Source organism: Sturnus vulgaris, chromosome 1, assembly GCF_052056855.1.
Source record: "Sturnus vulgaris isolate bStuVul1 chromosome 1, bStuVul1.hap1, whole genome shotgun sequence".
Taxonomy (NCBI): domain Eukaryota; kingdom Metazoa; phylum Chordata; class Aves; order Passeriformes; family Sturnidae; genus Sturnus; species Sturnus vulgaris.
In genome coordinates, this window is record NC_142243.1 from 30,739,813 (window position 1) to 30,765,250 (window position 25,438).

The window sequence follows — 25,438 nt, forward strand, 5'->3', positions numbered from 1 at the left end:
ACCTAGTAAATTTTTTTCTGTTAGGCAGTAAATCAGCAAGATACATGCCAAAGATAAACTTGAACTTCAAAATTATTCTAAATCAGGATCTTAAAAATTTGGCATTGTGAATTGTGAATGGAGTTTATTCAATCTGTGCATATAGTTCTTGACTGTAGATAAAAGAAAATGATAAAAGAAAATTGTATTCCCTCACCACAGTGCCTTTTATTCTGTTTTACTTCTGTTTTAATCAATTGTCATCACTCTTAATCTGGAGAAGTAATTTTTGAAATCTTGGTTTAAAATTAGGTATTTTACAATTTCACATATCATCATAAATCATGAATGTTTTGGTTTGTATTTCATTGCAGCGGAAAACAGATGTGCCACTTCAAATGCAGTAACATGCACAAAGTGTCTTGCTTTGGGTCCAGAGTGTGGATGGTGTGCTCAAGAGGTATGGCATTTTGCTTAATTACATTTGACTTTATATTTTACCTGCTTCTGGTCTTTATAAAGATAAAAACTTTTAAACTGAGAAAATTACACTGAGAAATAGCAAAAAAAAAATCTTTAAATGATCCCTAGAGACAGAACCTGAGAAATCATGTGAAGTATATTTTGTTTCCAAAGGAGAAAATGCAGTCTTTTATTTGGAAAATTGCAGTAATTTTAAATAAAGTGAGACCTTTTTAATGCATTCCATCTGCTATGTAGACGGCTTTGGCAGACTTACAGTAGCTTTGAGACTTTAATAGTTTTTGGCTTCAAAAGCAAAATTACTTATCAGTACTTTATACTAAGTCCTCATCATATGTGAAAACAAGTCTATACATATGTCTACTGCATTTAGCAAAGGGTTATACTAAAGTGGAGTTGACTTTGACTTCACATTGTATTATGATCCTATCACAAATGGAAAAATTGATGCTTTTCTCATTTTGACACTTGAAACTATCAGTTCTGAGATTTAGCATAAAAGATAGATCTTAGCAAGAATTATTCTGAAATTATTGTTACTTTGCAAACTGTAAGAATATGGGAATTTCTGGTTTTGTTTGACATAAAAAAACCCCCAAAACCCTGTTGGTAGCATGATTTTTAGTAATCATTTCAGAGGAGCAAGCTTTTGAAGAATATCACTGACAATCACGAGCTCGTATGCTCTTTAAGCTCACGGGGAAATTACTGGTAGTGGCTTTCAGGGTAGCAGAGAAGGTAGATAAGTACCTGAGGTGTGTCTGGCAGAGAGAAGGAGTGTAAGGCACGGCAATATCTGAGATACTATGTCTTGGAATCATTAACTTAGTCTGCCAAAGGTAGAAGGCTAAGTACTGCAGGGATAGGTAGAGGCATGCAGGGCTTGTTCTCCCAGAGGAAGCGTAGCACGTGTAGATGGCACAATGGATTACAGTGTGGAGGGGTTCATTATTCTGGCCCCGTGTCCTGCCTTACAAAGGGCAAAGCTTCATCCTCCTCCCTCTGCATTTATCACAGAACAGCATTTGCTGACTTTGCAGTGCTCTGGAGCTGCAGTAGGTCCCCTAATAAGTAGGTACATGGACTTGGCCAGTTTCACTTCTTCTCTGCTTGTGTTGCTTCACTTTTCAAGTCAATCCCGAGGGCTGTTCATGGACACTAGGGCTTGGTGAAACCCTCTTAAATAGCTGGTTCACCTACACACCATCCATGGTTATGGAATGGCAAAACCCATATTGTTGCAGATGGAAATATTGCAGTGCAGTTTAGCCTGCCTGCTTCATGAGAACAATATTTTTAATAAGATAATCAGCCCTGAGGAACTCTTGAGATGTTTTGAGTTTATACCCACACACAGTGGACCTCAGAAAACACTACAAATCTATTAGTCATTACTGGTAACGAGACTAGCTAAATTCCTTACACATTTAAAAATCTAGCTTTTTAAAAAGTACACACTAAAAAGAGTATATAAATAGCAGTAACTTAAAAAGTATTCCCTGTTGTTTTTAATAAAGAAGGTTATAGAAAAAATATATCAGAAACAGACTACAAAAATAAGCTGGAATTTGAAAAACAAGATACAGGACTGTCATATTTCATTCTTCAGGGTCTTTCTCTAATCTTTACAGGGTCTGGATGACTATTTATTATCTAATACACAATTGACTGTATTTTAGATTGCTTATTTTTCTCATTTGCATGTGAAAGATCAGAGATTGTCCTTTGTTTGGTTGGTCTCCAGCTTTGACTCAGATGGACCAAAACTTTGAAAGACTACAAAACATCTTGTCTTTTTCTTTTTTTTCCCCTTACATGTTCAGAATCATATCAATTATCAGATTAGTGGTCAGAAAGGAATTTTGCATTGGATCATTTTGGCACAATTTTTGACAACTCTTCTCTTTCAATGCTGCAAAGGGTGGGCTGCTTCTGACATCATCCTTCTACTAATCACTTTTCTATTGCTACAAGGGCTTTTTTATGTTGGTGGCATCTTAAACTGTCCACTCCTGTAATAATACATGGTTTCCTCTTTCCAGGAATTGAAATTATGTAGTTCAGCAGGTCTTTGGATTTTGTGTAGTGGGATAGACAAATTCAGGTGGCTAAATGCAGAGCTGACCTCTGGTGTTCCTCCTAAATAGCAACCTTAATAACGTTACCAGTGGATTCTTCTGAAAACTAACCGATTTTGATGTTGCAGGAATGATGCTTTCTTGCTGAAACAAGCTCATAGCATGGCACAGAATTGTTTTTAGTGACATTATAATTTCCTTTATATTTCCTTTAGTAATTTCCTTTTTCTCCCAAGTCGACTTGTTCTGAGTGTGCAAGATCCTATTTCTCATTTTTAAAAAATTCTGTGTAGAAAAGAGTCAATGTGGCAATTAGTTTTAACTTCTAATTTAAATATTGCATCATTGCCATTATTAAAAACATATGGCTTCATGAACTTGTTCTATAATTTATGCAATTATAGTAGCATATTTATTGTTTCAAAGACTATTATTTTGGTTTTCTTCATCCTTTGAAGGTGGTACAGGGTTTTTTTTCAGCTCAGATTGTTTTGTTTCTTATTAAACAGGATTTCATGGCTGGCACAACACAGAAGGGACGCTGTGACACTGTTTTCAGCTTAATGAAAAGAGGCTGCCAATCAGATTTGGTTGAAAATCCCACGGTTCATGTCACAATACCTAGTGACCATGAAACAAATACACAAGTGACACCAGGAAAAGTTTCAGTCCAACTGCGTCCAGGTTGGGTCGTCTCTAACATATTGATATTATAATAAATTTAAAATAAAAACGATACTTTTAAGTACAGATATTTTGTGAAAAAGCATCTTGAATAATTATTTGGAAAAATGATGCTATAGCATCGTATTGTACAACTGTGATGGTGTTGCTCCCTTATTCAAGTATTGTCTTCACCAAGAATTGTTTCTGTCAAACACAGCTGAAGGTCAGAATAATGCAAGTAATATGTGAAAAGTGAATTTTAGCTATTCTTTTGTGTTTTCTTATGTGGTTTCTTGATTCTTTAGCCACTTACACTAACAGTTTTGCCTCACATGTGTATAAACAATTCCTTCTGAAAGTAAATAGAGTTTTAATTCCTAAATTCATAATTTGATAACCTTCTTGATTATTTCTTTACTTTCAAGTGCATTGCCTAGAATTCACTAGACTAGAAAAATAGCAAATATACCAAAACCATTATATAAGAAAAGACTAAATTCCTAAAGAAGACTTAGGTGTTCACTGCCTGAATTTTTTTATTACTAGTATATCTCCATTTGCCCTCTGCTCAACTCTAGTTAAATCCGTGTTCATTCTCCTTCTCTAAAAAAGCTGTAGCCAACAGCAGAAGTGAAAGTGATATACAGGGATGCAGGGTTATCTTTTGCTCAATAAAATTTAATTTCTTTCTTTCTTTTGCAAAGAATAATTGGAGAAAGAATGTTTGAGAGGTCAGTCTTTGTCAGGAAAACGTTAGGTGTTTAGGAGGAGTATTCTGCTGATCTTCACTGTAGAAATGATAATTTTCTGTCAATTACAAGGGAAAAAGGAAGGATCTGCATGAGTGGAAAGCACAAAGGAGCTCTGTTTTTCACTCTTTATAATAATAAAACAGTCAAGGTAACATCAGCACTACTCTTTTCCTCCTTCCAAAGAAGTGACTGATGCTCTGCTTTGTACTCAGAAATGGCTTCAGGAACTGACCTACCTCTAAGCTTTGTCTGTAATCATATTTATTTCCAAAGGCATACTGCATTCATAGGAAAAAAGTTAGCTTCCTAAAATTTGGTTTTATTAATATTTTTTCCAGTAAATAATAAAATTAATTTTGGAGTTCCTTATGCTTTGCAGAAGTTTTTGCATCAGGGAAGCAGAAGAATGAAATTTCAAGGACTCCAGAAACTTTTCATATATAGATATCTTGCCCATATTTTCCACCTCAAGGAAACACACGGATATGCCATTATACTTCTTCCTCAGAACAGACATTTGATACAGTATAATCATGCAGACAAACATGCTTTTGTTTCGATACTGGGGGGGGGTTGTCACTGTTTACATATACTCAACATGTAGGATTTATGTGGGAAAAAATAAAAGCTGTGCTCAGTATTTTGCTATATGCAAGCTGGAGACCTGCAAAAGTAGTTTACAAAAAGTAATTCAATTGACATTGGCAAAGAGGAAACATAAATTACAACACTCTGAAATTGTTTTCCTCATGCAAGACCTAATACGGACAAATCCTGACATTTTCAGATGGATTATGTTGAAAGACCATTGGAAGAAAGTACTTTGCATATTTAACTTTTCTGAGTCAGATCTCTGTACTGGATGTACCTTTTGATAGTTTTTATTGAAAACCTGCATAGTTGTTCTGTAACATCTTCCTTCCTCCTGTCTTTTGCTGTATCCTCATTGCATAATACTGGATTAGATTCTCCACTCACCACATGAAGATCTTGAACTCATTTCTGCTGTGAGCTCACCTTTGGGTGACATAAAATGATGGCTAATTTGAAGCCATGCATTACTGCACCTGCTCTGCCCCTACAAATCACTTCACTCGTTTTGCTGACGTTACAGAATATTAGACAAGCAAAAATGTGAGGACTAGTTTTAGCAGCTTCCAAAGCATTAATGTTTTTATTGCATATGAGAATATGTTATAGTTCTGCAGGAGACCCTGACATCTGTCATCCTGAAATAAGAGTTCTGTTTTGTATATACCAAAAGATGGATTTTTTTAATATTAAAACCTTTTTTAAATATATATATATATTGATCCTATGGAGTTTTCTCATCAAATCTTTGGAAGCAGTTTGGGATAAACTTTTATCATCATTTATGTGAGTTTTTCAGGCTGTGCTGTCCATGTGTGTATGTAGTTTTAGATTCTGTCATATGACAAACTATATTTGCAGGATAAATTTACATACTTTGAAGTGACAACCTTGAAGAGACTGACCCCAATTTGTATGCAGATCTATGTCCTTTGTGAGCCACAACTGCTTTTTGTTATAATGCCAAAGGGATTGCATAACCATGAATTTAAAACAAAATGGGTAGAAGTCACATTTTTACAATAAATTGCACAGTGCTCTTGAAAGAAAAAAACCCCAAGATGTTCTGCTAAACACTCCTTTATGGCTTATTTTTGAATGCTTCTTCAAGGTTTCATTTACTCTGGGGAGATTTTCTTGTTTGTTTGTTTTTCTCTTTGCTGACACAAACAACTTTGTGCTGAGATTGCTACAAAAATAAATGTATTTTTAAGCAAGTCCATTCAAAAATAGCAAATAAACTTATTTATTTCTTTTTTTAATCAGGAAGTGAAGCAAACTTCATGTTAAAAGTTCGTCCTTTAGAGAAATACCCCGTGGATCTTTACTATTTAGTAGATGTCTCAGCCTCTATGCACAACAATATAGAAAAGTTAAATTCCGTTGGATTTGCTTTATCTAAAAAGATGGAGAATATTTCTCTTGATTTTCGACTTGGATTTGGATCCTATGTGGATAAAACTGTGTCACCCTATATTAGCATTCATCCAGGTAGAATCCATAACCAGTGCAGGTATGTAGTCTTTTTACATTTACCATAGCACTGAGACATGTATTTAATGACAGAAATATGCATTATACATTTTTTTAATTCTTCAGAAGTTACCTCTGTTTCCTTTTACCATGGTTCTTTGACAAAGTTCCTAAGCAAATGCTGAAAATTGTTTAGCAATGATTACTTCTGAAATACCTGGTGAGTGAATTCAGAAAAACTGTTTCCATATCAGAAAAAATGTGCTGTATTTTCTTTAGCAAAACAAGCCAAAATCCATGCTGCTTTGGAATATTTGGTTATGTTTTGTATTTCATTTTAAAGTCAACTGTTGTGGTTTTGGTTATTTTGGATATGTTACCTAGATTCATCACAAAGTTTTTGCTGTCTGACCTATGTACTTTCTAGTGTATGGTCATGTATTCATAAACTCTTTCCTGAAAATTCTACTTCTTTCAACATGATGTGGTTTCTTTCAGCTCATTTAATGAACACAAGTGATCTTCTGATCTACTTCTGTAGTTCCAGTGTGAAGGAACTCCTCTTTTAAGTAGAAAAGTTATTCTGGCCTGCATTTCCTTTTTTCTGCCATGCCTTATATACCTTGGGTTCAACACTTATATAAAGTGAGGGATCACTTCCAAAACCCTCTGGAGAACAAGATTATTCACAACAAATTCAGAGTTGTATAAATTATAGTAGTTGGAAAAGTGAATATTAATTATTCATGCTTTCTTGCTTGCCTTTTCTGGGAAGACATGATCCAAAGTTCTGTGAAGTCCCTAAGTACCTTTTGTGATTTCAGTGGGTTTTGAATTGGTTCCTAGTAGTGGAATTCATTCTAGAGATGTGATTATCTATGGATAAAGCAGTCATCTAGATCATCTATATATAGTGAGTGTATATTGATTAGCATTTCTGGGTCATTATGCATTTTGCTTGAGAGGAGACATCTGCAGAGGTTTTAATCCTTTCTATTCCAGTTTCTCTTCTTTGACTGTACTTTGATTTGGAGGAGAGCAGGTTACAGTCTGGATGCAGTATAAATTAAGAGAGTTGAAACCAGCTCAACATCTCTGAAATGGATGAGCACTTCAGCTTGTGCCATGAATCACACCTGTGAATGGGTCCCAGGTCAATGACCTGTATAAATGCTGTTTCACTAGCTTACCTATGAGAAAAATCAGACTTTTCCCTTTATGCATAATTTGAGAAATTATCATTTGCTATGATGCTACTGAAAATGGATTTTCCCATCTCTTTTTTGAGGTAGTTATTATTAATGTCAATATTAATTTTATGTACATTTATGTAACACTAATGGATATAGCAACTTAGATTTTGTTGCAGTTTGATCCATTAGCCTGTGTATCAACCTATTAAAAGATCTTATTGTTGCAGTGTGATGCCCTTTCTCAGGAAAATGAAAATCAAAGCTGTACCACGCTGTAGATAATCCAAAATGGTTTATATACTCCCTGAGATCGTGCCATCCCTCTTGTTGCATTTTTGTTCTGTATGAAGCACTACATATATACTGTTAATATATTAACTAAGTTATTATATACAAAATTCTAAAAAATACAAGATAATATACATTGTAGTTAATTATAGCTACTTGCCACTGAACTTAATTTCACATGGAATTGCTCTTTTTTTTCTGTTTCTTACTCTGTGCTACCTACACTGTCATTAGTATCAGAATTTTATGAGTTAATGGGGATGCAATATTTTCATCTCATTCAAAGGAAAAATAAGGCTTTTGATTTGTTTTGTTTTTGTACAGTGATTACAATTTAGATTGTATGCCTCCTCATGGTTATATTCATGTGCTATCCCTGACTGACAATATAGCAGAATTCAGAAATGCAGTGAATAAACAAAAAATTTCTGGGAATATTGATACACCTGAAGGAGGTTTTGATGCGATGCTCCAAGCAGCTGTGTGCCAGGTGAGGAAGGAACTTCTTTACAAAAGAGTAAAGAAAATAGTAATTCAGGCATTATATATATGTGTGTGTGTGTGTGTGTGTGTGTGTGTGTGTGTGTGTGTATGTGTATATGTGTATATATATACATATATGTATAGGTACAGTGATGGTCAGTGTTCCTGAATTCAAAATGCCAGTGCTATGCCTGATACTATTAAGATTTTTTTTCTCCTTTTCCATTATTTTCTCCTTAACTATACATTTCCAATTGAAACTGGAAAAAGAAGAGCATGAGGGAACATGTTTCAATATTGGTTATGGATCTTCAATTTCTGGCTTTAACCAATCTAACATAGGATGGATGATGAAAGCAACTGCTTCTTGTTTGAACAAACACATGTATTAATTTCATGTATTAATTACATAATTAGTTTCAAAAATCATTTCTTCTCCTTAAGAACTTGAAAATTCAATGAGAAGTTTTACATATCTGCTTGTGTATATAAGGAAAACAGAAGAACTTCTGTGTTCTCTGCTTTCAAAGATGTCAAATTTTAAAACAGTACAAATCAACTAAAAATTAACTTTTGTATATTGGTGAAATTTCATCACAGTCTCTCCCATGCAGAAAAAGATGGAAAAGATCTGTATCAGTATAAGCATATATAGCTTATGTAAGTATATAAGCTTATATAGCTTATATAAACTATAAGCATATTAGATAGAGTTTGTTTTGCTCTAGAGAGCTGTTTTGGTTGTTGTTTTTCTTCTTATGCATATTAATGCAATACAAATTTTGAAATTTGGCTGATTTATGGGTTTGCTAATGCTCTATAAATTATTCAACTCCCATTCAGATCACAGGCTTGATTTCTCATCTATTAGAATGATGTCAGGACAATTGTTTTATCTTGTCCATTTTCACACTGTTTTTCTGAGCAGTACAATATCTCAAGGACAAAAGGTAACCCAAACTATGCTAAAAATAAATAGTATGGTCCAATTTTATTTTCAAATTTTGATGAACAGGTAAGCAAAAAACACTCCTCATAAACACTGTGATTGAAGCTATTACAAAAAATTATTCTGAAACTTCAGAAAAATTCATAAAAAATTCAGTGTTTCTCACTGGACACATTCCACACTTATGACATGTAATTTCTAGAATAATATATTCTATGTTCCAAGAACAATAGAATGGAAACATTCCTGAGAATGTGGAGACTTTCCTGTTTAGTGGATTGTGAACTGAAATGGATGGGAAAAATGTGCAATTCATAATGACCATCATGAAGTATAAATTATATTAATGTGCATTCATTTTGCCTGCAACAGACCTTTATAACTTGCTCCATCTTGCTTTAACCAATACATCATAGTTGCAAGAGGTAGCAGGTTAGGACATGGAACTACTGTAAAATTTTGATTGCTGTGACATATGTAGGTAGGAATTATAGAATCACAGAACATCTTAAGTCAGAAGGGACCCAAAAGGATCATCGAGTCCAACTCCCTGCTCCTCAGAGGATTTCCTAAAATTAAACAAGTCCCAAAGTGACAAAGTCAAATGATGTGGTCTTAGGAGAAGAGGCTTTTACAGTGCTGGAGGAGAATCTGGAATTATTTAAAACAAAATCTGTTTACAAATAAAACTTAAAATACTCCTTATTTAGAGGAATGCAGTCTAGGAGTGTCCGAGGGAGACTGATACCTGAAGTATAAGTTGTAAAAGACATGACACCTCTGTACTTTTTATTCTTGCTGGTTTGAGATATTTAATCCCTATTCAGAGATAGTAGAGGTGAGTCTGAGAAGGGAGCTAAGTCCCTCTCCCCGAAGAAAGGAAGGCAGAGAGCAAGTCACAAACACATGACTGAGTACATGGGCTGTATTGCAGGTACATGTTTCACATGAGAATAGTAGAGATTCTGTGTCATAGGCAGGAGATAAAATGGAAGCAGTGAAAAGAAGATGGAATAAGCAAGAGAGGGAATAATGAAAAAGTATATGATATGTTTCCTGTGTGCCTCAGAAATTTGATTATAATCAGGGATATAAATGCTTTGAAAGTACAAATTGGCATCTAAATCAATTTAAATATAAGCTTACCCTGCTGCATCCTTCACATCACTGAATTCCTAAAAGACATTTAATTCACCCTTGAGGCTGCCACTTTGCTATCAATCCCTTAAGGTGGTCAATAAATGTAGAATTTTGCTGCATAATAGGGATTTTCTGAATTTGTAATTGCATGAAGAGCTTCAAAATTTAGTTTATTGATTTGTGATTGCATACTAATGTACTTTCCAGGAAATTGTTTAGGAGAAGGAAATTATAGAGTGATGAGAATATAAAGTAATTAAGTCCAAGTAAAAATAGAACAGAGTGCCAAGTATCAATATAGATGAATGCATATTAACTGGTTGTAATGCTTCCTTGGACCCCAGAGGATTTTACAAACTCTGTGCTTTGTATTTGTACGTAATAGTGACACACATAATGTGGCAGCTGTTATCAAGCCGACTATATAAAGCATAACTGGCATGTATAGTGGGACATCTTTCTTTAAAAAGCAAAGAAAATGGTAAACGGAAAAGAACAAAGAAATTGGTAGTTTTCAGATGTAGTACATTATGTCTATTTCCACACAAAATGCTTTAAATAGCCTGGTTTAAATGTAGTGCTGCCAGGCAGTGTAAAATCTGAAAGTGGTCTTTCATGTTAATTTTTCATTTTGTTGTTGCTTATTTTAGAAAATAGGTAGCTAGTGCTTTCTTATGCCTGATTTTGTTTTCTTTGTAGAGCCATATTGGATGGCGTAAAGAAGCAAAGCGACTGCTCCTTGTGATGACAGATCAAACTTCCCATCTGGCCCTTGATAGTAAATTAGCAGGAATTGTAATTCCCCATGATGGCAACTGTCACTTGAAAGACAATGTGTACATCAAAGCTACGAGTATGGTAAGGTATATGACATAGATTTTGCCTTCAGAGAGGCAATGCAAAACTGTGTAAAGGAGGTTTTTAGACTGCTCTCAAAGCATTGCTTTTATTTCAGTTACTAGAATACTATTCTCCAGGTAGGCAAGTTGTGAAATAAAGAATTGGTCACCTGGGATATTGGCATTATTTTTGTGTGGACTAAAGTATTTCGGAGTCTGAAAAAAACAGTACACAGCGAAGGAGGATAGGTTAGGGTTTTGGTGTGGATATTTATTAGTATCTCATGAAAATCACACGTTTTGTATAAAATATAAGTAAGTGTGTGGTGTGATATTTGCACAAGTAGAAGCTGATAGTATGTAAGAGTTGTACAGTCATGCTCACAAGAAAGTTTGTGGCTATGGTTTATAGTCAGAGGATCCACAGCATTAGTTGAAAAGGCTTGGTAAGAGTAAACCAGGGGCATACAACAGCAATGAGCTGCCTCAAATGGATGGACTAGCTTTAAATGCATTCAGATTTCACAGCAGAAAGCCAATGTGTGGTAATACACACCTGTGTGAAAAGTTGCATCAAATCTACTGCAGCAAAATAAGACATCTTCCACAGATATTTTTAGCTTTCAAAATATTTTCTTCAATAATATATGAAGTAGTCCCAAGTAACTGAAGAAAGGAATTTTTGCCTAAGAATTGTTTCAACTGCTTTGGGTATTTTCTTAAATAAATATGAATTGTTTACTTAGGAAACATGAATCACTGCTTAATTGTGATGTAATCCTGAAGAAAGCAGAAGTATGAACTGTGCTACAGTTAGAGCACGTTGAAGTTTGGTTCTCAGTGCTGGCTCCACTTAATTAAAGTGTACAGCCTGTGTTCAGCCAGAGCCAGCAATGTGCAAGTGAAGTCAGTGACGGCTTGTGTAAGCGAGGTTAGACCTGAATGTCATCCTGGCAACTGTTATTTCCGAGGATGGTGGAGCAGCAGGAAGAGGCTGCTGGCTGTTGTGTGGCCATGAAATAAGGGAGGTTTCTGGGAAGCAGTGAGTGTTCAGGACCTTGCTGAGCGGAGGAGGAAGATCAGTGTGTGCTAACAGGAACATTATTTAGATTTCCGATTATCTGGTGTTCTTGCATTCATATACTCCTTCTGTCACCTCCTGGATATTTCCTCACAGATGTCAGAATTATTTTTTTTTCCATTCTAATCAGTCTATTCAGTTTATTCTACTTAGAGCAAATAATCCTGAAACTTTTCTTTCCCAAAGCAGAACATTCTCTGTTTTTCTTTCTTTTTAGTTTTCCTTAGTTGCAGTGCTGTAAGTCAGAGGATATTTGCTTTGCTTATTAAATAATTGCTAAAGGTACAAATCTTTTTCTGGTGTTCAGGATTCCTTTGATAGTAAAGATACTTCTGTTTCAGGAAAAAAAAAAAAAAACTATTTCTTTTCTGTCCAACTTTGAGAATTAATTTCTGTTGCAACTGGAGAAACTCACCAATGGAAAATATAGACAAAATTAATTAGTATCTTTCTAAGCAGCTATGATAGGTGGATGGCAGACTGAAAAAAAAAAAAAAGGTGTTTTAACTGATATTCTGCATTCTGGTTTGAAAGATCATAATTTTACTGTCCCATTTGGAAAAAGAAATTTCCATTATGACTATTATTGATGTATTTTATGAAATCAGTATTTATAGCAACCCAAATGCAATGACCTTGAAAGATGCTTGGATCTATGATGGCACATTTAGATCCATGGGTTTTCTGGCTACTAACCCTTTTTATAAAAAATATGGGCTATTTTTTGTATGTTAACAGTAGGCATGCACTTAGCACTAGGAACTGCATTTTCTGGAGCAGATTTGATGACAAAATAATGGTGTCTGTAAGGGAGAGTGTGCTGTTTCTTGCTTTTTTCTTCTCATCCATGGTACGTGTAATTATTTTACTCATAGATATCCATAATGAGACTTCAAATAAATGAATGAAATCAGGGGGTGGGATGACTATTTGGTATTTAAATGAAATATCATAAAAGTCTGTCAATCTTTTAGAAAACATAATATAAAACATTTTTTTGGGTTTTTTTTCGTATCAATACCATTTTTTTTGGCTGTGCTAAATTAAAGAGACTCTATAATCACGTTGTTTTCCTGCTTTGATTCTTAGCTTTGAGTAGTCATGAGAAGATTGTATTTTGGCATATTTTTATTTCTTACTTGTGCCACCTAAGAGGACTTTGCTTTATTTATTTATTTGAATAAGCTCAGCCTTTACATCAGAAATGCTTCCACTTACAATTTTCTGCATGTTTCTTTCTAACTTTTGCCAAGCAGTCACATAAAGGTCAACAAAAAAAAATGCATGACAGGAAAGAAATCTAGTCTCTTTTATTTAGGTCTGTGCTTGGTTAACTCCCTTTCTGAAATACTTGACATCTGTATTAGTTATCTTCTCAGCTTAACACAGTAGGTTAAAATAATAAAATTAAGGATGTAATTGAAACAAGAAAGATGATCTAAAATTAAAGTACGTTTACCTGAGCAATAGTGAGAAGAGATAAGATAAAAACACAAAGTACAGCAAGGTTTTCACAGCAGGCAAAGTGAGGCTCCATGAGTGACCACTGGTACCTTATGTCATTCTTTACATGCTTAAAATTAAAAAACTAGTGTGGGTCTTTTGATGCTTTGGGCTTTGGTGTTTTGTTTTTTTTGTTTTTTTTTTAACTCAGTTCTAATAAAAAGACACAAGAAGCTGGACACTCTAGACACTTACTGATGACAAGTGCATGGAAGTTCAGCCTTCCTTGTGAGCAGAGGTAGTCTGGGGATCCTGTTGCTTTACACCTTGCATGTCTGTGGGTGCCATCTCTTGACTTCAGTACACTTTATCTGAATAAGTTTTTGTTTTATGAAGGCTTGGAAAGGTATTTCTGATACTCCTGATTCCAGAGTTCAGCTAGTAGTTGCAGAGTTGTTGAGGAGCCACTCTGCTGGAATTCAGACAGCTCTAGTACCATGTGCTAAGCAGGAATACTGACTTACTTTACCCCCATCTCATGATCCCTTGATACTGCCCCTGTCATTCCCACATTTATGGTGCAGGAGGTGTTTTCAGAACATCTGGCTTCACTTGTGTCCTGGGACCCCTTGGTGTGTCTGTGTAGGGTTTGTGCAGCAGAATGGAGGTCTGTGCTCTGTGCCATGGAGAAGGAAGGAGGGCTTAGCACTGTGTTACAGGCTACTGTCTCCAGCTGGAGCTGTAAGAAGGCCTGTTTAATACTGTGTTATCTTTCATCAGTTATCTTAAGGAATATAATCTTTACCAAAGTGTTGCAACGTTGAGAGAGGCACGTACCCTGGCTAATATCAAACTGCACCAAGAAACCCTCTTGTTCTCTCTGTACAAGGCTCTTTATAGTGGTGCAATATGATGGAAAATGGATTTTGCTTCCTTGCATAACTTTGTCTCAGTTGTCTTGCTATTCAGATTATTGCTAGCAGAGCTCTTGACTTGCAGGGTGTCTCAAGTAACAAGGGACAATGTGAGGAGAAAGGAATTGTTCAGGGTAACAGACTGTGTTTGTGCAAGAGAGAGATAATATGGGGTAGATGGTGAAAAATACCAGGAAAAGAAAGATAGCAAAAGCATATGGGGGATAAAGGTTGAAGTACCTGACCTAAGTGGAGGTGTCCAGATGAAATCTCTGTAAGTGGAATCACAGGTCAAGGCCCCAGTCACTTTCTTTCTTTTTAGTAATGAATTTCAAGTATTGAATTTACTTCTTGAGAACTATTCACTTAAGGCTGGTTAGTAAGTGGTGATTTTCAGATATAGTTTGGTTTACAATACTGGAGCTGAAGGGATCTCATATAACCCAGGTGTACAAAGCCTATTGGTACCCCACAGACACCCTTGAACTTCACCAGATCTTGGATGAAGAGATAGCAACACAGCTCTTGTTCTCAAAACCATGCCAGATCTCTCAATGAGAAGTGTAGAGAGCAGGTCATTGGCACAGGACCTGCTGTCATAGGTACTCCACCAAATAGAACAATGCATTACTGAGGAGAGCTGTGAAACTCATGCCATCTTCTTCAAGCACAAATATGGTTAAGAAAATGTTGCAGGTTGTCATGGTGAGCACTGGAGTCATCAGTCCTTAGGTAGGTCTTGTACATGCAGAGGAGAAAGCTGTCAGTCAGTCATAAGTGAGATAAGCATAGAATACTGACAACGCCTGAGCCTGATCCAGTGGCTGCATTTGATGCCAAAATACACATCTGAGAATCAAACATTTTTAATTACCCTCCTTGCTGTTCCTAAAAGCACACCTCATCTCAGTGCTTTATGTTGTACTTGCTCCCTGACTTTTGCACAAGAACCCTGTTCTAGATGGACCATGGACCATATCCATATTTCTTACACATCAGACTCAAACCAACAAAATAGTGCTGTAGAGTTAGTCCTCCCACTGTGCAGCAGATCTGCCTAGTTGGCAACAGATAAGCCTGGCTGATGCCCTGATGATTTTTTTTTTTATTGTTTATTCAGATGGCTCCATCCTGGTTTTGATGTCAGTCTAGCATTCCCTATACATTTAGGAGTTAAGATTGGATTGGTTTTAGAAATCTATAATGTGTCACATATGAAATACAAGATTTTTCCCTACTAATCTGCAATTTTTTCTTTCCTGTTGTATTTTGCAGGAGCATCCATCTCTTGGGCAGCTGTCTGAAAAATTGATTGACAATAACATCAATGTTATTTTTGCTGTTCAAGGAAGCCAGTTTCATTGGTATAAAGTAGGTTAGAAACCTGATTTATTTTTACGATTTTGAAGGCACAATATTTATACTTAAAATTAAAACTGTGCATAAATTATTGTCTTTCTCATAGGATCTGTTACCTCTCCTGCCTGGTACTGTTGCAAGACAAATAGAATCCCAAGCAGCAAATCTCAATGATTTGGTGGTAGAAGCCTATCAGGTATGATGAGAGTGACACTCTTGTATGTAATATTTGTAAATTTTTCATCTTTCATAGCCTGAAGTTGGAATTTCCAGGGGTGGAAATGTATCCTTCCAAAGGATGGAAGGGTACATTCCCTACTTTTCCTAATATCCAGGTGATACTATCTTATGATAGCTCTCAAAGTCACAGGCTGTCAGAGTCTCAAAGTGAAGAGCTACTGTTTTTAAATTTCTAAGGTTATGTCTAAATATTCTGTTTGATTCTCTGCACCTATTGCTATGTCGCTTCAAAACATGGTTTATTTATTTGAATTTTGGCACCTCAGATCTTTAGTTACAGACTAAGTTACACCACTGTCTAGGCACCATATAAATTCAGAGCTAAACCCTAATGCAGTATCTGGAGATTTTTGCAGCATCATTTTTAGCAAACAAACAAGAGATGAGAATTTACAAGGAGGTAGTTTGAGAATGGTAGATATTGTGAAAAGCAATATCTGTACTGTAAAAAGCAGTGTAATGACTTGGGGGTTTGAGGCATGGAAATGAAGAAGAGTTTTGATAGGGATTTGGGAGAGAACAATGGAAATGGCTTTGTGAACTCTTGCTTGGAGTCATCAATTGAACATAATAGTTTGGGAAAGAGAAAGTAATAGTATGGGAAATAGCATAAAGTCATTTTCCACATATGATTGACACAGACTGGCAGTTTGAAAGTGAAACAGGCATGTTTTTAGTGAAGGAAAGAGGGTATAAACAGTTTTGAAAATGAAGCCAAGAAATAAACATTTGAGGTACTAGAGCACAGGGAGCCCATAGAGCAGCATCTAAATGAATGTGATGGGTTGCATGGTCGAATGCTGTTAAGTTGTGCAGTTACACCCAAACATTCGATTTCAGAAAGCTGAAAACTCAGCTACAGAAGTAGATGCAAGGTATCACTTTTTTTTTTTTAATTAGTTGGATTTGGGAGGCTGAAATGATGCATTTTACTTGCTTAACCACAGAATCGAGCAATTTGCTTACAGAAATTTGCTATAATGAAGAGCCAGCCCCCATGCCTGTTCCTAGTCCATGGAGTGCTTTTGCACACATTTTTCTCACTGTCACATTGGAGACACTGGGAAAAAGGCAAACACATTCAAAAGCAGAGGAGTTTAGGGGTAGTCAAATTGCAGAGAAGTTCTCACTGGTATTTTACTTTCTCTTATTAAGTCAAGAGATCTCATTTTGAATGTGGGAGGCTTGCAGGAAGTTGCTGGCATAAAATTTTGAAAATTGTAGTCCTTTTGTATGACAGCTTTATACTGTCCATCCTAAATTGAAATACAGTTCTTACCCAGTGCAGTGCAAACATTCAACGGGAGGAAATGAAATTTTATGAAACAATTATTTAGTTCAATACAAGATTCAGTGGGACTTTCCTGGTCCAGCCACCCCTAGTTTGCTTTTGCTTTATTTTCATTTTTCAGATACTGTCTTTCTTCCCATCCTTCATTGGATTTTACTATTTGAAATTTTTTATCATAATTTTAGGGGCTTTTTAATATATAAACACATGGTGAACAGGTCTTGAATGTGTTGCATTCTAGAGAAAAAATGACTTAGATAAGAAAAGAAATTTAGTGTTTATATTCAATGACAGTGGGCCTCTTGCACTCTTGTTCCAGGCAGGGAAACCTTAGGCTTAGCTATGGAAAACCCTGGCTGAAAATCCCTGGCTAAAAACCAAAGATGAGTCACTAATTTTCAAAACGTTACTAAGATAAACATGTGTTAAGATTCATATAATTGCATATCCATTTGTAGCAGTAAAAATAGCCCACTAAACTAGTTTTTAATAGTAATATGACAGGAACTTTAAAAATCCCTCTCTAGAATTTTCATCTCATAAGTTTGTACAGATCTCTAATAAATTTTGTAGTGGTCAAAGAGCAGTATTTCTTCCTTGAAGGATTTTTGGTTATGTAGTAAATACAAGTTACAAAGTAGTTGCTTTTTCATTATTTTTTATTGAAAAATGCCCTAATGGGATCAGCCAATTGTTGGCTTATATAGTCTTAGCTGACCCAGAAAAATCAGTAAGAATAATCCCAATAGCCTTTAGGTCACCCTAGGGTTTGTTCAGAGAAGACTTTTCTAAGACAGATGTAAAATATCAGAAGTTTTTAAAGCGTCAAGTCATTTAGGAAACTTTTCTGCTGGATAACAGTGGTTGTATGTATGTTTACTGTTGTATTTTAGGTGTGTGGCTAAAAAAGCAGCATAGACTCAAACAATGAGCAGTTTTTGTTGCACATGGTTGTTAGAATAGATTTTCAAATTGTGAAAAATCCAGTCTCAAAACCATGTTAGCAAAGCTGAAAACATTTTTATCTGGAAAACCTAATCCTCTTTATCAGAATTACCAGTTCACTGGTTGTGTATATTTGGAATGTAATTGGGTCTCTACATGGGAAACAATGCTTTAATTCATTCCTTTATTCACACAGAAAAGCTTTCTTCGTTCTTAGTCAGACGTAGGAGCCATACTTGGTGTTAGTCACTAATGTACATTATATTTTGAGATGAAATGCAATTAAAACTTGTTTTCTGTTACAGAAACTAATCTCTGAAGTGAAAATTCAAGTGGATAACCAGATCCAAGGTCTTCATTTCAATATCACTGCAATCTGTCCTGATGGAAGCAAAAAAACTGGCATGGAAGGATGTAAAAATGTGGGATATAATAAAGAAGTATGTTGATAGGTCTCATTCTCAAGGAACTGGAATACTTATTTTTCTGTTTGGTTGGGTTTCAATGGTGTGAAATCTTCTAGGGATTTACTTAAACTGAAAATGGATTTATGTGATTAATGATCACAGGCTCTCTATTATTCTCTGGGTTTATTTTTCCTGAATCTTATTTTAATTCTCACTAATCCCATGGAACTAAGGCTCAAAGCTTTTCCTGAAAGCTAACGTCCATTAAAACTTTCCTTCTTTGTCCTCCACTGGGCACAACCACCACATCCATTGTGATGAAATCTGTACGTAAAGAGGTTGAAAGATAATCACCCAGTGGAAAAAAATCACTGGAATTTGTGTTCCTTGGATCTGTACTAGATGTCACCTTTCTCTCTTCTTGCTTTAGTAGTCTTCCTGCACAAACAGGGTTGTGGATAATTAGTTTATTTTATAAATCAAATTAATAAAATAATTTATTCCCATTTAAATTGTTTCCACCTACTGAATGAAACAGAGCATCATGCACCATGAAAATGCAGGGGAAGATGTCTGATTGATGTAAAGAACATGGTTTTCTTCCCAGAAAAACTTCTCTGTTCCTTGATATATTTATTTAATTGCTTGGACTACTGGAGTAATTATTTTTGCTTGCCAGGAAGAGGTCTGTGTTTCTAGAGTGCAGGGTCAGGGAGTTCTTTCCTGCTTGACATGTACATATGTCTCAGCTAGTGTGAGAAATAACTTGTGTCTCTGTGTAGAAATAGCAAAACAAATTAAATGTGTGAATTGTAATGTAAATTTGAATGTGTCTTATGCTCTTCTGAATTTTGTCTGCATGCTGCTGATTGTAGTTTCTACAGTTATGGGAGATTTTCTGTTTTTATTCTTAACACATCTTTTCTCCACTGTTGCTCCCTGGGCATGTCATAAGAAACAGGACTGGAATTTGTTCTGTTTAATGAAAAGAAAAATATTTATATCTGTTTCTTTTTAATAAAAAGCCAAGCCAGTTGATTGTAAAAGATTACATGCGGTCCTAAACCTCTACGGCTGTTGAAAATGAGCCATCCTTAAGAGATTAATTTATTTTAACCGTAAATCCTTCTTTCAGTATTTGTTTACAGACAAAATGCTTTTCCTTAATTCTCGCATTCCTTTCATTGTCTAATCCTTCTTCCTTCCTTTTCTTACCAAAACACAAAGTGGATTAAATTCTGGAAGAATCCTGTGGCCTCTTCAGGGTGCAAAACTGACTTTGGCTATTAGCAAGTGTCATGGTGTTGTAATTATTTAGTCACCACAGGTTTAATCTATTTGCTGCTGTGTTCAGAATCAAATTTCACGACTCAAATGCACGACATGATTTTCCCTTCCCTCCCATTTCCCTGCCATTCTTCCAGTGCTGTTTTGTACATGAGGATGATGTTTTCTGGCAGGGCTCCGTGCTGAATAAAAAGCACATTCCCTAGCTGCAGCCTGTCCTCCTCCCCTCGTGATACGCACCTGCTGTATGAATCAATTTCTCTATAGCCACACTTTTGCCCTGCAACCCAAGGGAAGAAATCTCAATGCATGGAGAGTGTGGGCTACTGAGGGGTTATGTGTGTAGTGGCACATTTGAGAAATGAGAAGAAGAAAAGCAAAGGGTGAGACAAAGGCTGTGTGCCCCCTCAATATGACATTAAGTGCATGTTTCTGCACAGCATTCTTCTCCTGTTGTCCGTGTAGGCAGCCGCAGCCCCACTCCCCACAAAGCCACCATTGTCCCCAAGGGCTGGGCTGTTCTCGTGTGGGGGCGCAGCAGGAGGGAGGGACAGTGATGAGAGATGAATGGCTTTAGTATTTGCGGGTAGTTTCAACCTCATATGTAATCAGTTTCTCGGGGTTTCTCCTTTTTTATTTTGAAATCTTTATTTCTTGGTAGTAAAGATTAAAGGTACTTGCTTCTCTTGCATTCCTTTCTCACTTTTTCCTCCTGGTTACATTTTCTTTATGAGGAGACGAGAAAGAGTTGTTTTACTTCAGGAAGCTGAAAAAATTAAAAACCTTTGAGAGAATACTCTGTCAGAAGTGTACTGATAAAAAAAAAAAAAGCCAAAAATCCATTGTGAAATACAAGATTGATATCTAGTGTGTCACACATGTCAGGAGCTAACAAAAGCTTTTAGGAGGGATTGATGGAAACTCTATGGCAATCACCTAACCACCAAAATGATCCTTAGCCCTGTGCCAGGACTACCAAAGCCATGGGAGCTGCTGCTGTAGTGGGCACTGCTGGAATGAGGACCTGGAGGATGGTGGTGATGGCCATGACATGGCCTGGAGCTAGACACTGGGCCCATGGAATTGGGAAAAGTAACTGCTAGCATGTGAGCCATATCTGTGTTTTAGTAGGAGTAGCCAGGGCAATCCAAAAACCTGTGTGGTTTCTATGTGCATGACCAATTCTGCAGCAGGACATTCATAATTTCTTTTTATGAAGAGTATCTTTCTGTTTGTATATTGTCTTGCTCAATCTAGTCCTGATTCTTACCTGAGTATTCTTGTGATATAACAGAATATGCACATTAAATAATAGCAGGAAGATGGTGATATTTCTATTTCCATTTAATTTGTATTAAAGTTGTCTTTTGCAACTATGCTTTCTTAACTTGAAAAGTAGTCTTCTGTCAATCCTCTATTGTTAGGATTTTAACTATATTTGTGAATACAATCATTATAATATATCATATTTGACAAGTGACCACTGTGTATTTTGCTGTTATCAGCTAGTGCACATTCATATACAATATAAGATTCTGCTTTATTTATGTGTTTAAAATTTTAAGCAAATGTAAGCAAAAAAAAAATAATAATGTTAAATCTGTCTTTATTTCTTCTTAGGTACTTTTCAATGTATCAGTTACAATGAAAGGATGTCATACAACTGGAGGAAGAAAATATGCTGTACTTAAGCCTATTGGTTTCAATGAAACTGCCATTGTCAATGTGCAGCATAGCTGTGCCTGCCAGTATGAAGACAGCACAGGGCATAAAAGAGTGTGGGCTGATGAAACTTCTCCTGACAGCAAACAGTCCCAGTGCAGTGACAATAACTGTAGCTCTAACAGAGACACACTTCCCTCAGAGAAGTGCAGGCAGCACCAGGATCAACCCATCTGCAGTGGTCAAGGAAATTGCATAGATGGAAAATGTTTCTGCTACAAAAACAAGCTAGGCAAGGTGTATGGCAAGTACTGTGAAATGGATGATTTTTCCTGCCCCTATCACCAGGGAAACTTATGTTCTGGTAAGTTGCAGCGTTTATGTCTGTATTTTCTTGGTTTGTTTGGTTTTCTGAGGCTACTGCACATGATGCAGCTGAAAACAATGATATAAGGCTGTCAAGAACAAGAATTGTGTGTGCAGAATTAGTGTGGGAAATGTGGTGAACATCCTGTTAGGAATTCACACTCCTGGGCTCTCTTCACCACAGGCATACACACAGTCTTCTAAATTTCACCACCATTTTCTAGGGGATACATTGATTTTTTTTCCCCTAAATTTAGATATTTTCGTATTTAAATCTCAAAATTCTTTATAAGTAATGATACTGATTTCTCAAACAAAAAATAACATTATTCCAGAAAGCTAGTTCATACATTCTAGTCTAATGGGAATATGAGATACTGAGAGATTAGCATGGGATCATAGCTTCCAGGTGAGGTTCTGATTTTCTACCACCCTATATCAGTCCTATGAGAGATACAGTGGCACTTGATTTCAAATACTGGTATAGACACGAACACTGTAGGGAATTTGTGCTTCAGAAAGGAGACTCTAAGTGAAACAGAGTTGTTAGAAATTTTTGTTCTTTTTGTAATCCACTTTATGGTAGGGAAGAGGCAAAAGAAAAGAAAAAAGGAAAAGGAAAAAAGGAAATGGAAATGGAAGTGGAAAATGAAAGAAAGAACCTGGCCTGTGCACATAAACTTTATACTCCTTCCACTGAATCTTGCTATTTATTTGAATGGAATGTTTTCTTGCTAAAGAGAAGTTTGTTTATATTGCCTGAAGACTATTTTCCTGGTCATTGTGTAATTCCTAATCTCCATTGTTTTGATCCAAAGCAAAAGAGAAAATTTTAGTAAAAGGTTTTAGGGTGACATCATAGTAGCAGCTTTTTCTCAACTTTACAATGAACAGCAGCCTTCAATATTGATTATGCCAGTAACTTCAGTCTAAGTTCCTAACTTAAAAACTAATTAGAATGTCCAGGTCTAAACTTGCTCTGTTTAAAGTAAAGCACAAGTACTACAAATGTATACATCTGGCATTTATTTTCTATGTTTTCATGGAAGCATATGACTCCAGACTCTCTGTGTTGTAGGTAATGGTGAATGTGAAGGTGGTAAATGCAAATGCTTTGCTGGCTGGGAAGGTGATCGTTGCGAGTGCTCATCACAATCAGCAAAGCACTGCCTGAATTCAAAGGGCCAAATTTGCAGTGGAAGAGGAAAATGTGTATGTGGAAAGTGTGAGTGCACAGATCCAAGAAGCTTTGGCCGTTTCTGTGAATATTGCCCTACTTGTAACAAAGCCTGTGAAGAAAACTGGTATGTTTCTTGTGCTAGACTTGACTTTTTCACTCCCTAATGTTGGAACATGAAGAAATATTTCTGCTTGGCTAGGTGCTATTTTTCTTAGCTATTTAGATTGTAGGAAATTGGTACAATTCATACTTGATATTTCTCTGTGTAGTTGGATTCACACTGGCAATTAAGAGAATTGCATGTCAGCATCTATTTTAACCATTCTTCATATGAGATCTCTTGGGTAGGAAATAAAACCATACATTTGTATTTTCAAAAATGGAAAATAGATCCTACTTTTGAATGCCACCAAGTCCAATAATATTGTCCACATCTGGTTTTGCACACTCCTTGTACTTCTCTGCTGAAAGAAAGAGGTGTGGAACTAGAACAGAACTTGTGCATTGTCACTGCCATTGATCAGCAGAGCACAAATGGTCTTACCCAGAGAGCAACATTCTTCATTGCTCAGTTTTAAAATGCAATTTTTGCCGTGCTAGTCTTAAAGCATGTAATTTTTCCTTACTTATGTAAAGGAGGAGATGGTGTGGAGGTCAAAATGAGCAAGTCTAGGAGGAGAGAAGCTAGACCAGGCTCTCAGTGGTGCACTGTGTGGGCCTAGCATACACAGCAAATGAAGCCCTTCCCTTGGGCACAGCTCCTCTGCACCCTCTCATCACACGTGTGATGTTCTGCATCTCACTGTGGTGCAAAGGGTAAAAGATCAGCCTTTCATTGGAAAGGTCATTGTACTCAAAACAGAATCATTGTTTATTTGTATTTATTTCAATTATAGCTCTCTGGTGAAAATACGAGAGAGCCGAGCTTGGCCACATCTGGAAAGGTTGCTGCTAAGATTTCACTAGATAAAATGCAGTTAACCTTTCTAGCTTACATTTGTTCAAAGTCTCTGTGAAATGTGTGCCTTTAATAAATTCAGAAGATGGCACGTCTTCATTAAAAATTCAATTAGGGCTTTTTTTGATCTCTTGTGACATCTGTCTCCTTCAGGGCTATACAGTGAAGACGGTAAGACTGAGCATTGCCTCACACTTGTAGTGCTCTCTAAAACTGCCCAGCAGCGCAGACTTAGTTGGCTTTGTCTTAACATAGCACCCAAAAGTTATTGACAAAGCTGTGTTTCCTCTACCTACCTTCAGTTCCAGCGTGCATCCAAATGAGATTGATAGGTAAGGAAAGACTAGAAAGGAACTGGAGGCTGAAAGCTGAGGAAAGCTGGACCTTAGCATCACAAAAGGCAGAGCAGGGATTGGATGAAGATGGCTTGAAGCCAAAGACATGTTTTAATTTGCAACTTCTGACTAGTTGGTTCTGAGAAGCATCAGAGGGGTAAAATACTGAGAGAGGCATCACATTTCAGAAAAAGATAAATAAATGTTGCAATGTTTTTACTAACAACAGGAAAGCATTATGTGTAAGCAATACGTCAGCCTGTTGATACAATCTCTTAAAGGGGAGTGCAGAGAAAGACATAGGTTTTTAATTATAATTTTTATTTTACAGGAACTGTGTTCAGTGCTATCATTCTAACAATGCATCTCAAGTAATACTTGATCAGTGCACAACCTCATGCGCTTACCTACTGCATTATATTGACAATACTTCAGGTAAGTGGCATTTTCTAGGTAATTTTAATAAAAGATTAAAATCTATTGTGATAAGTAATTGAATTTACCACTGTTAGTATGTCTTTTAGAAGTATATAACATTATTACAATAACAAAGAAAGAAAGCAGGAAAAAGAGAAAAATCATTCATAGCTTTAGGGAAAGTGAAAAATAAATAATAACATGAAATAAGCATTGCTAAGTTCAGTTTTCCCAGCTCCTCGAGAAGTCACGTCTAATAATGATAAATCCTGCCTGAGCAATGCTTAAAGAAATATTTATAAAAATTTGTTATGGCATCTGTATGTTTTATTACTTTGAATATGCTTATATTATTTGACATTACCAGAAACAAGAAATAAAGAAATAGAATGCTTACTTCGAGTTCAGTAATGTTTAAATGTTCCTTTCAAGAATAAAAAACTGCAGTTATGAGGGCTGTGGAAGAATAAAATCTTTTTTAATAAAATCTCATAAAGTTTAATCACTCCATGCAACAATAAAAATACAGGTAAATGGTTACCTCTTGTCACTTAACATTTATATAATTCTTTTTATACTTTTTATACTGCAGTTCATAAATGAGGAAACTAATTGCGAATACTTTTTTTCATAACTTAG

At 36.0% G+C, this 25,438-nt stretch overlaps 1 protein-coding gene across 4 annotated transcripts in view; it reads left to right on the forward strand.

Annotated features, from left to right (window-relative positions):
* ITGB8 (integrin subunit beta 8) overlaps positions 1–25,438 on the forward strand; it is a 72,316-nt gene that overhangs the window by 14,771 nt on the left and 32,107 nt on the right. For all 4 annotated transcript variants that reach the window (XM_014894373.2, XM_088162843.1, XM_088162846.1 and 1 more), the window contains exons 2-12: positions 354–439; positions 3,050–3,224; positions 5,816–6,062; positions 7,828–7,993; positions 10,775–10,933; positions 15,628–15,723; positions 15,818–15,907; positions 18,493–18,627; positions 21,502–21,907; positions 22,988–23,213; positions 24,714–24,817. In XM_014894373.2, the coding sequence (XP_014749859.2) occupies positions 354–439; positions 3,050–3,224; positions 5,816–6,062; positions 7,828–7,993; positions 10,775–10,933; positions 15,628–15,723; positions 15,818–15,907; positions 18,493–18,627; positions 21,502–21,907; positions 22,988–23,213; positions 24,714–24,817 (1,890 nt within the window). The remainder of the gene's footprint in view (positions 1–353; positions 440–3,049; positions 3,225–5,815; positions 6,063–7,827; positions 7,994–10,774; positions 10,934–15,627; positions 15,724–15,817; positions 15,908–18,492; positions 18,628–21,501; positions 21,908–22,987; positions 23,214–24,713; positions 24,818–25,438) is intronic.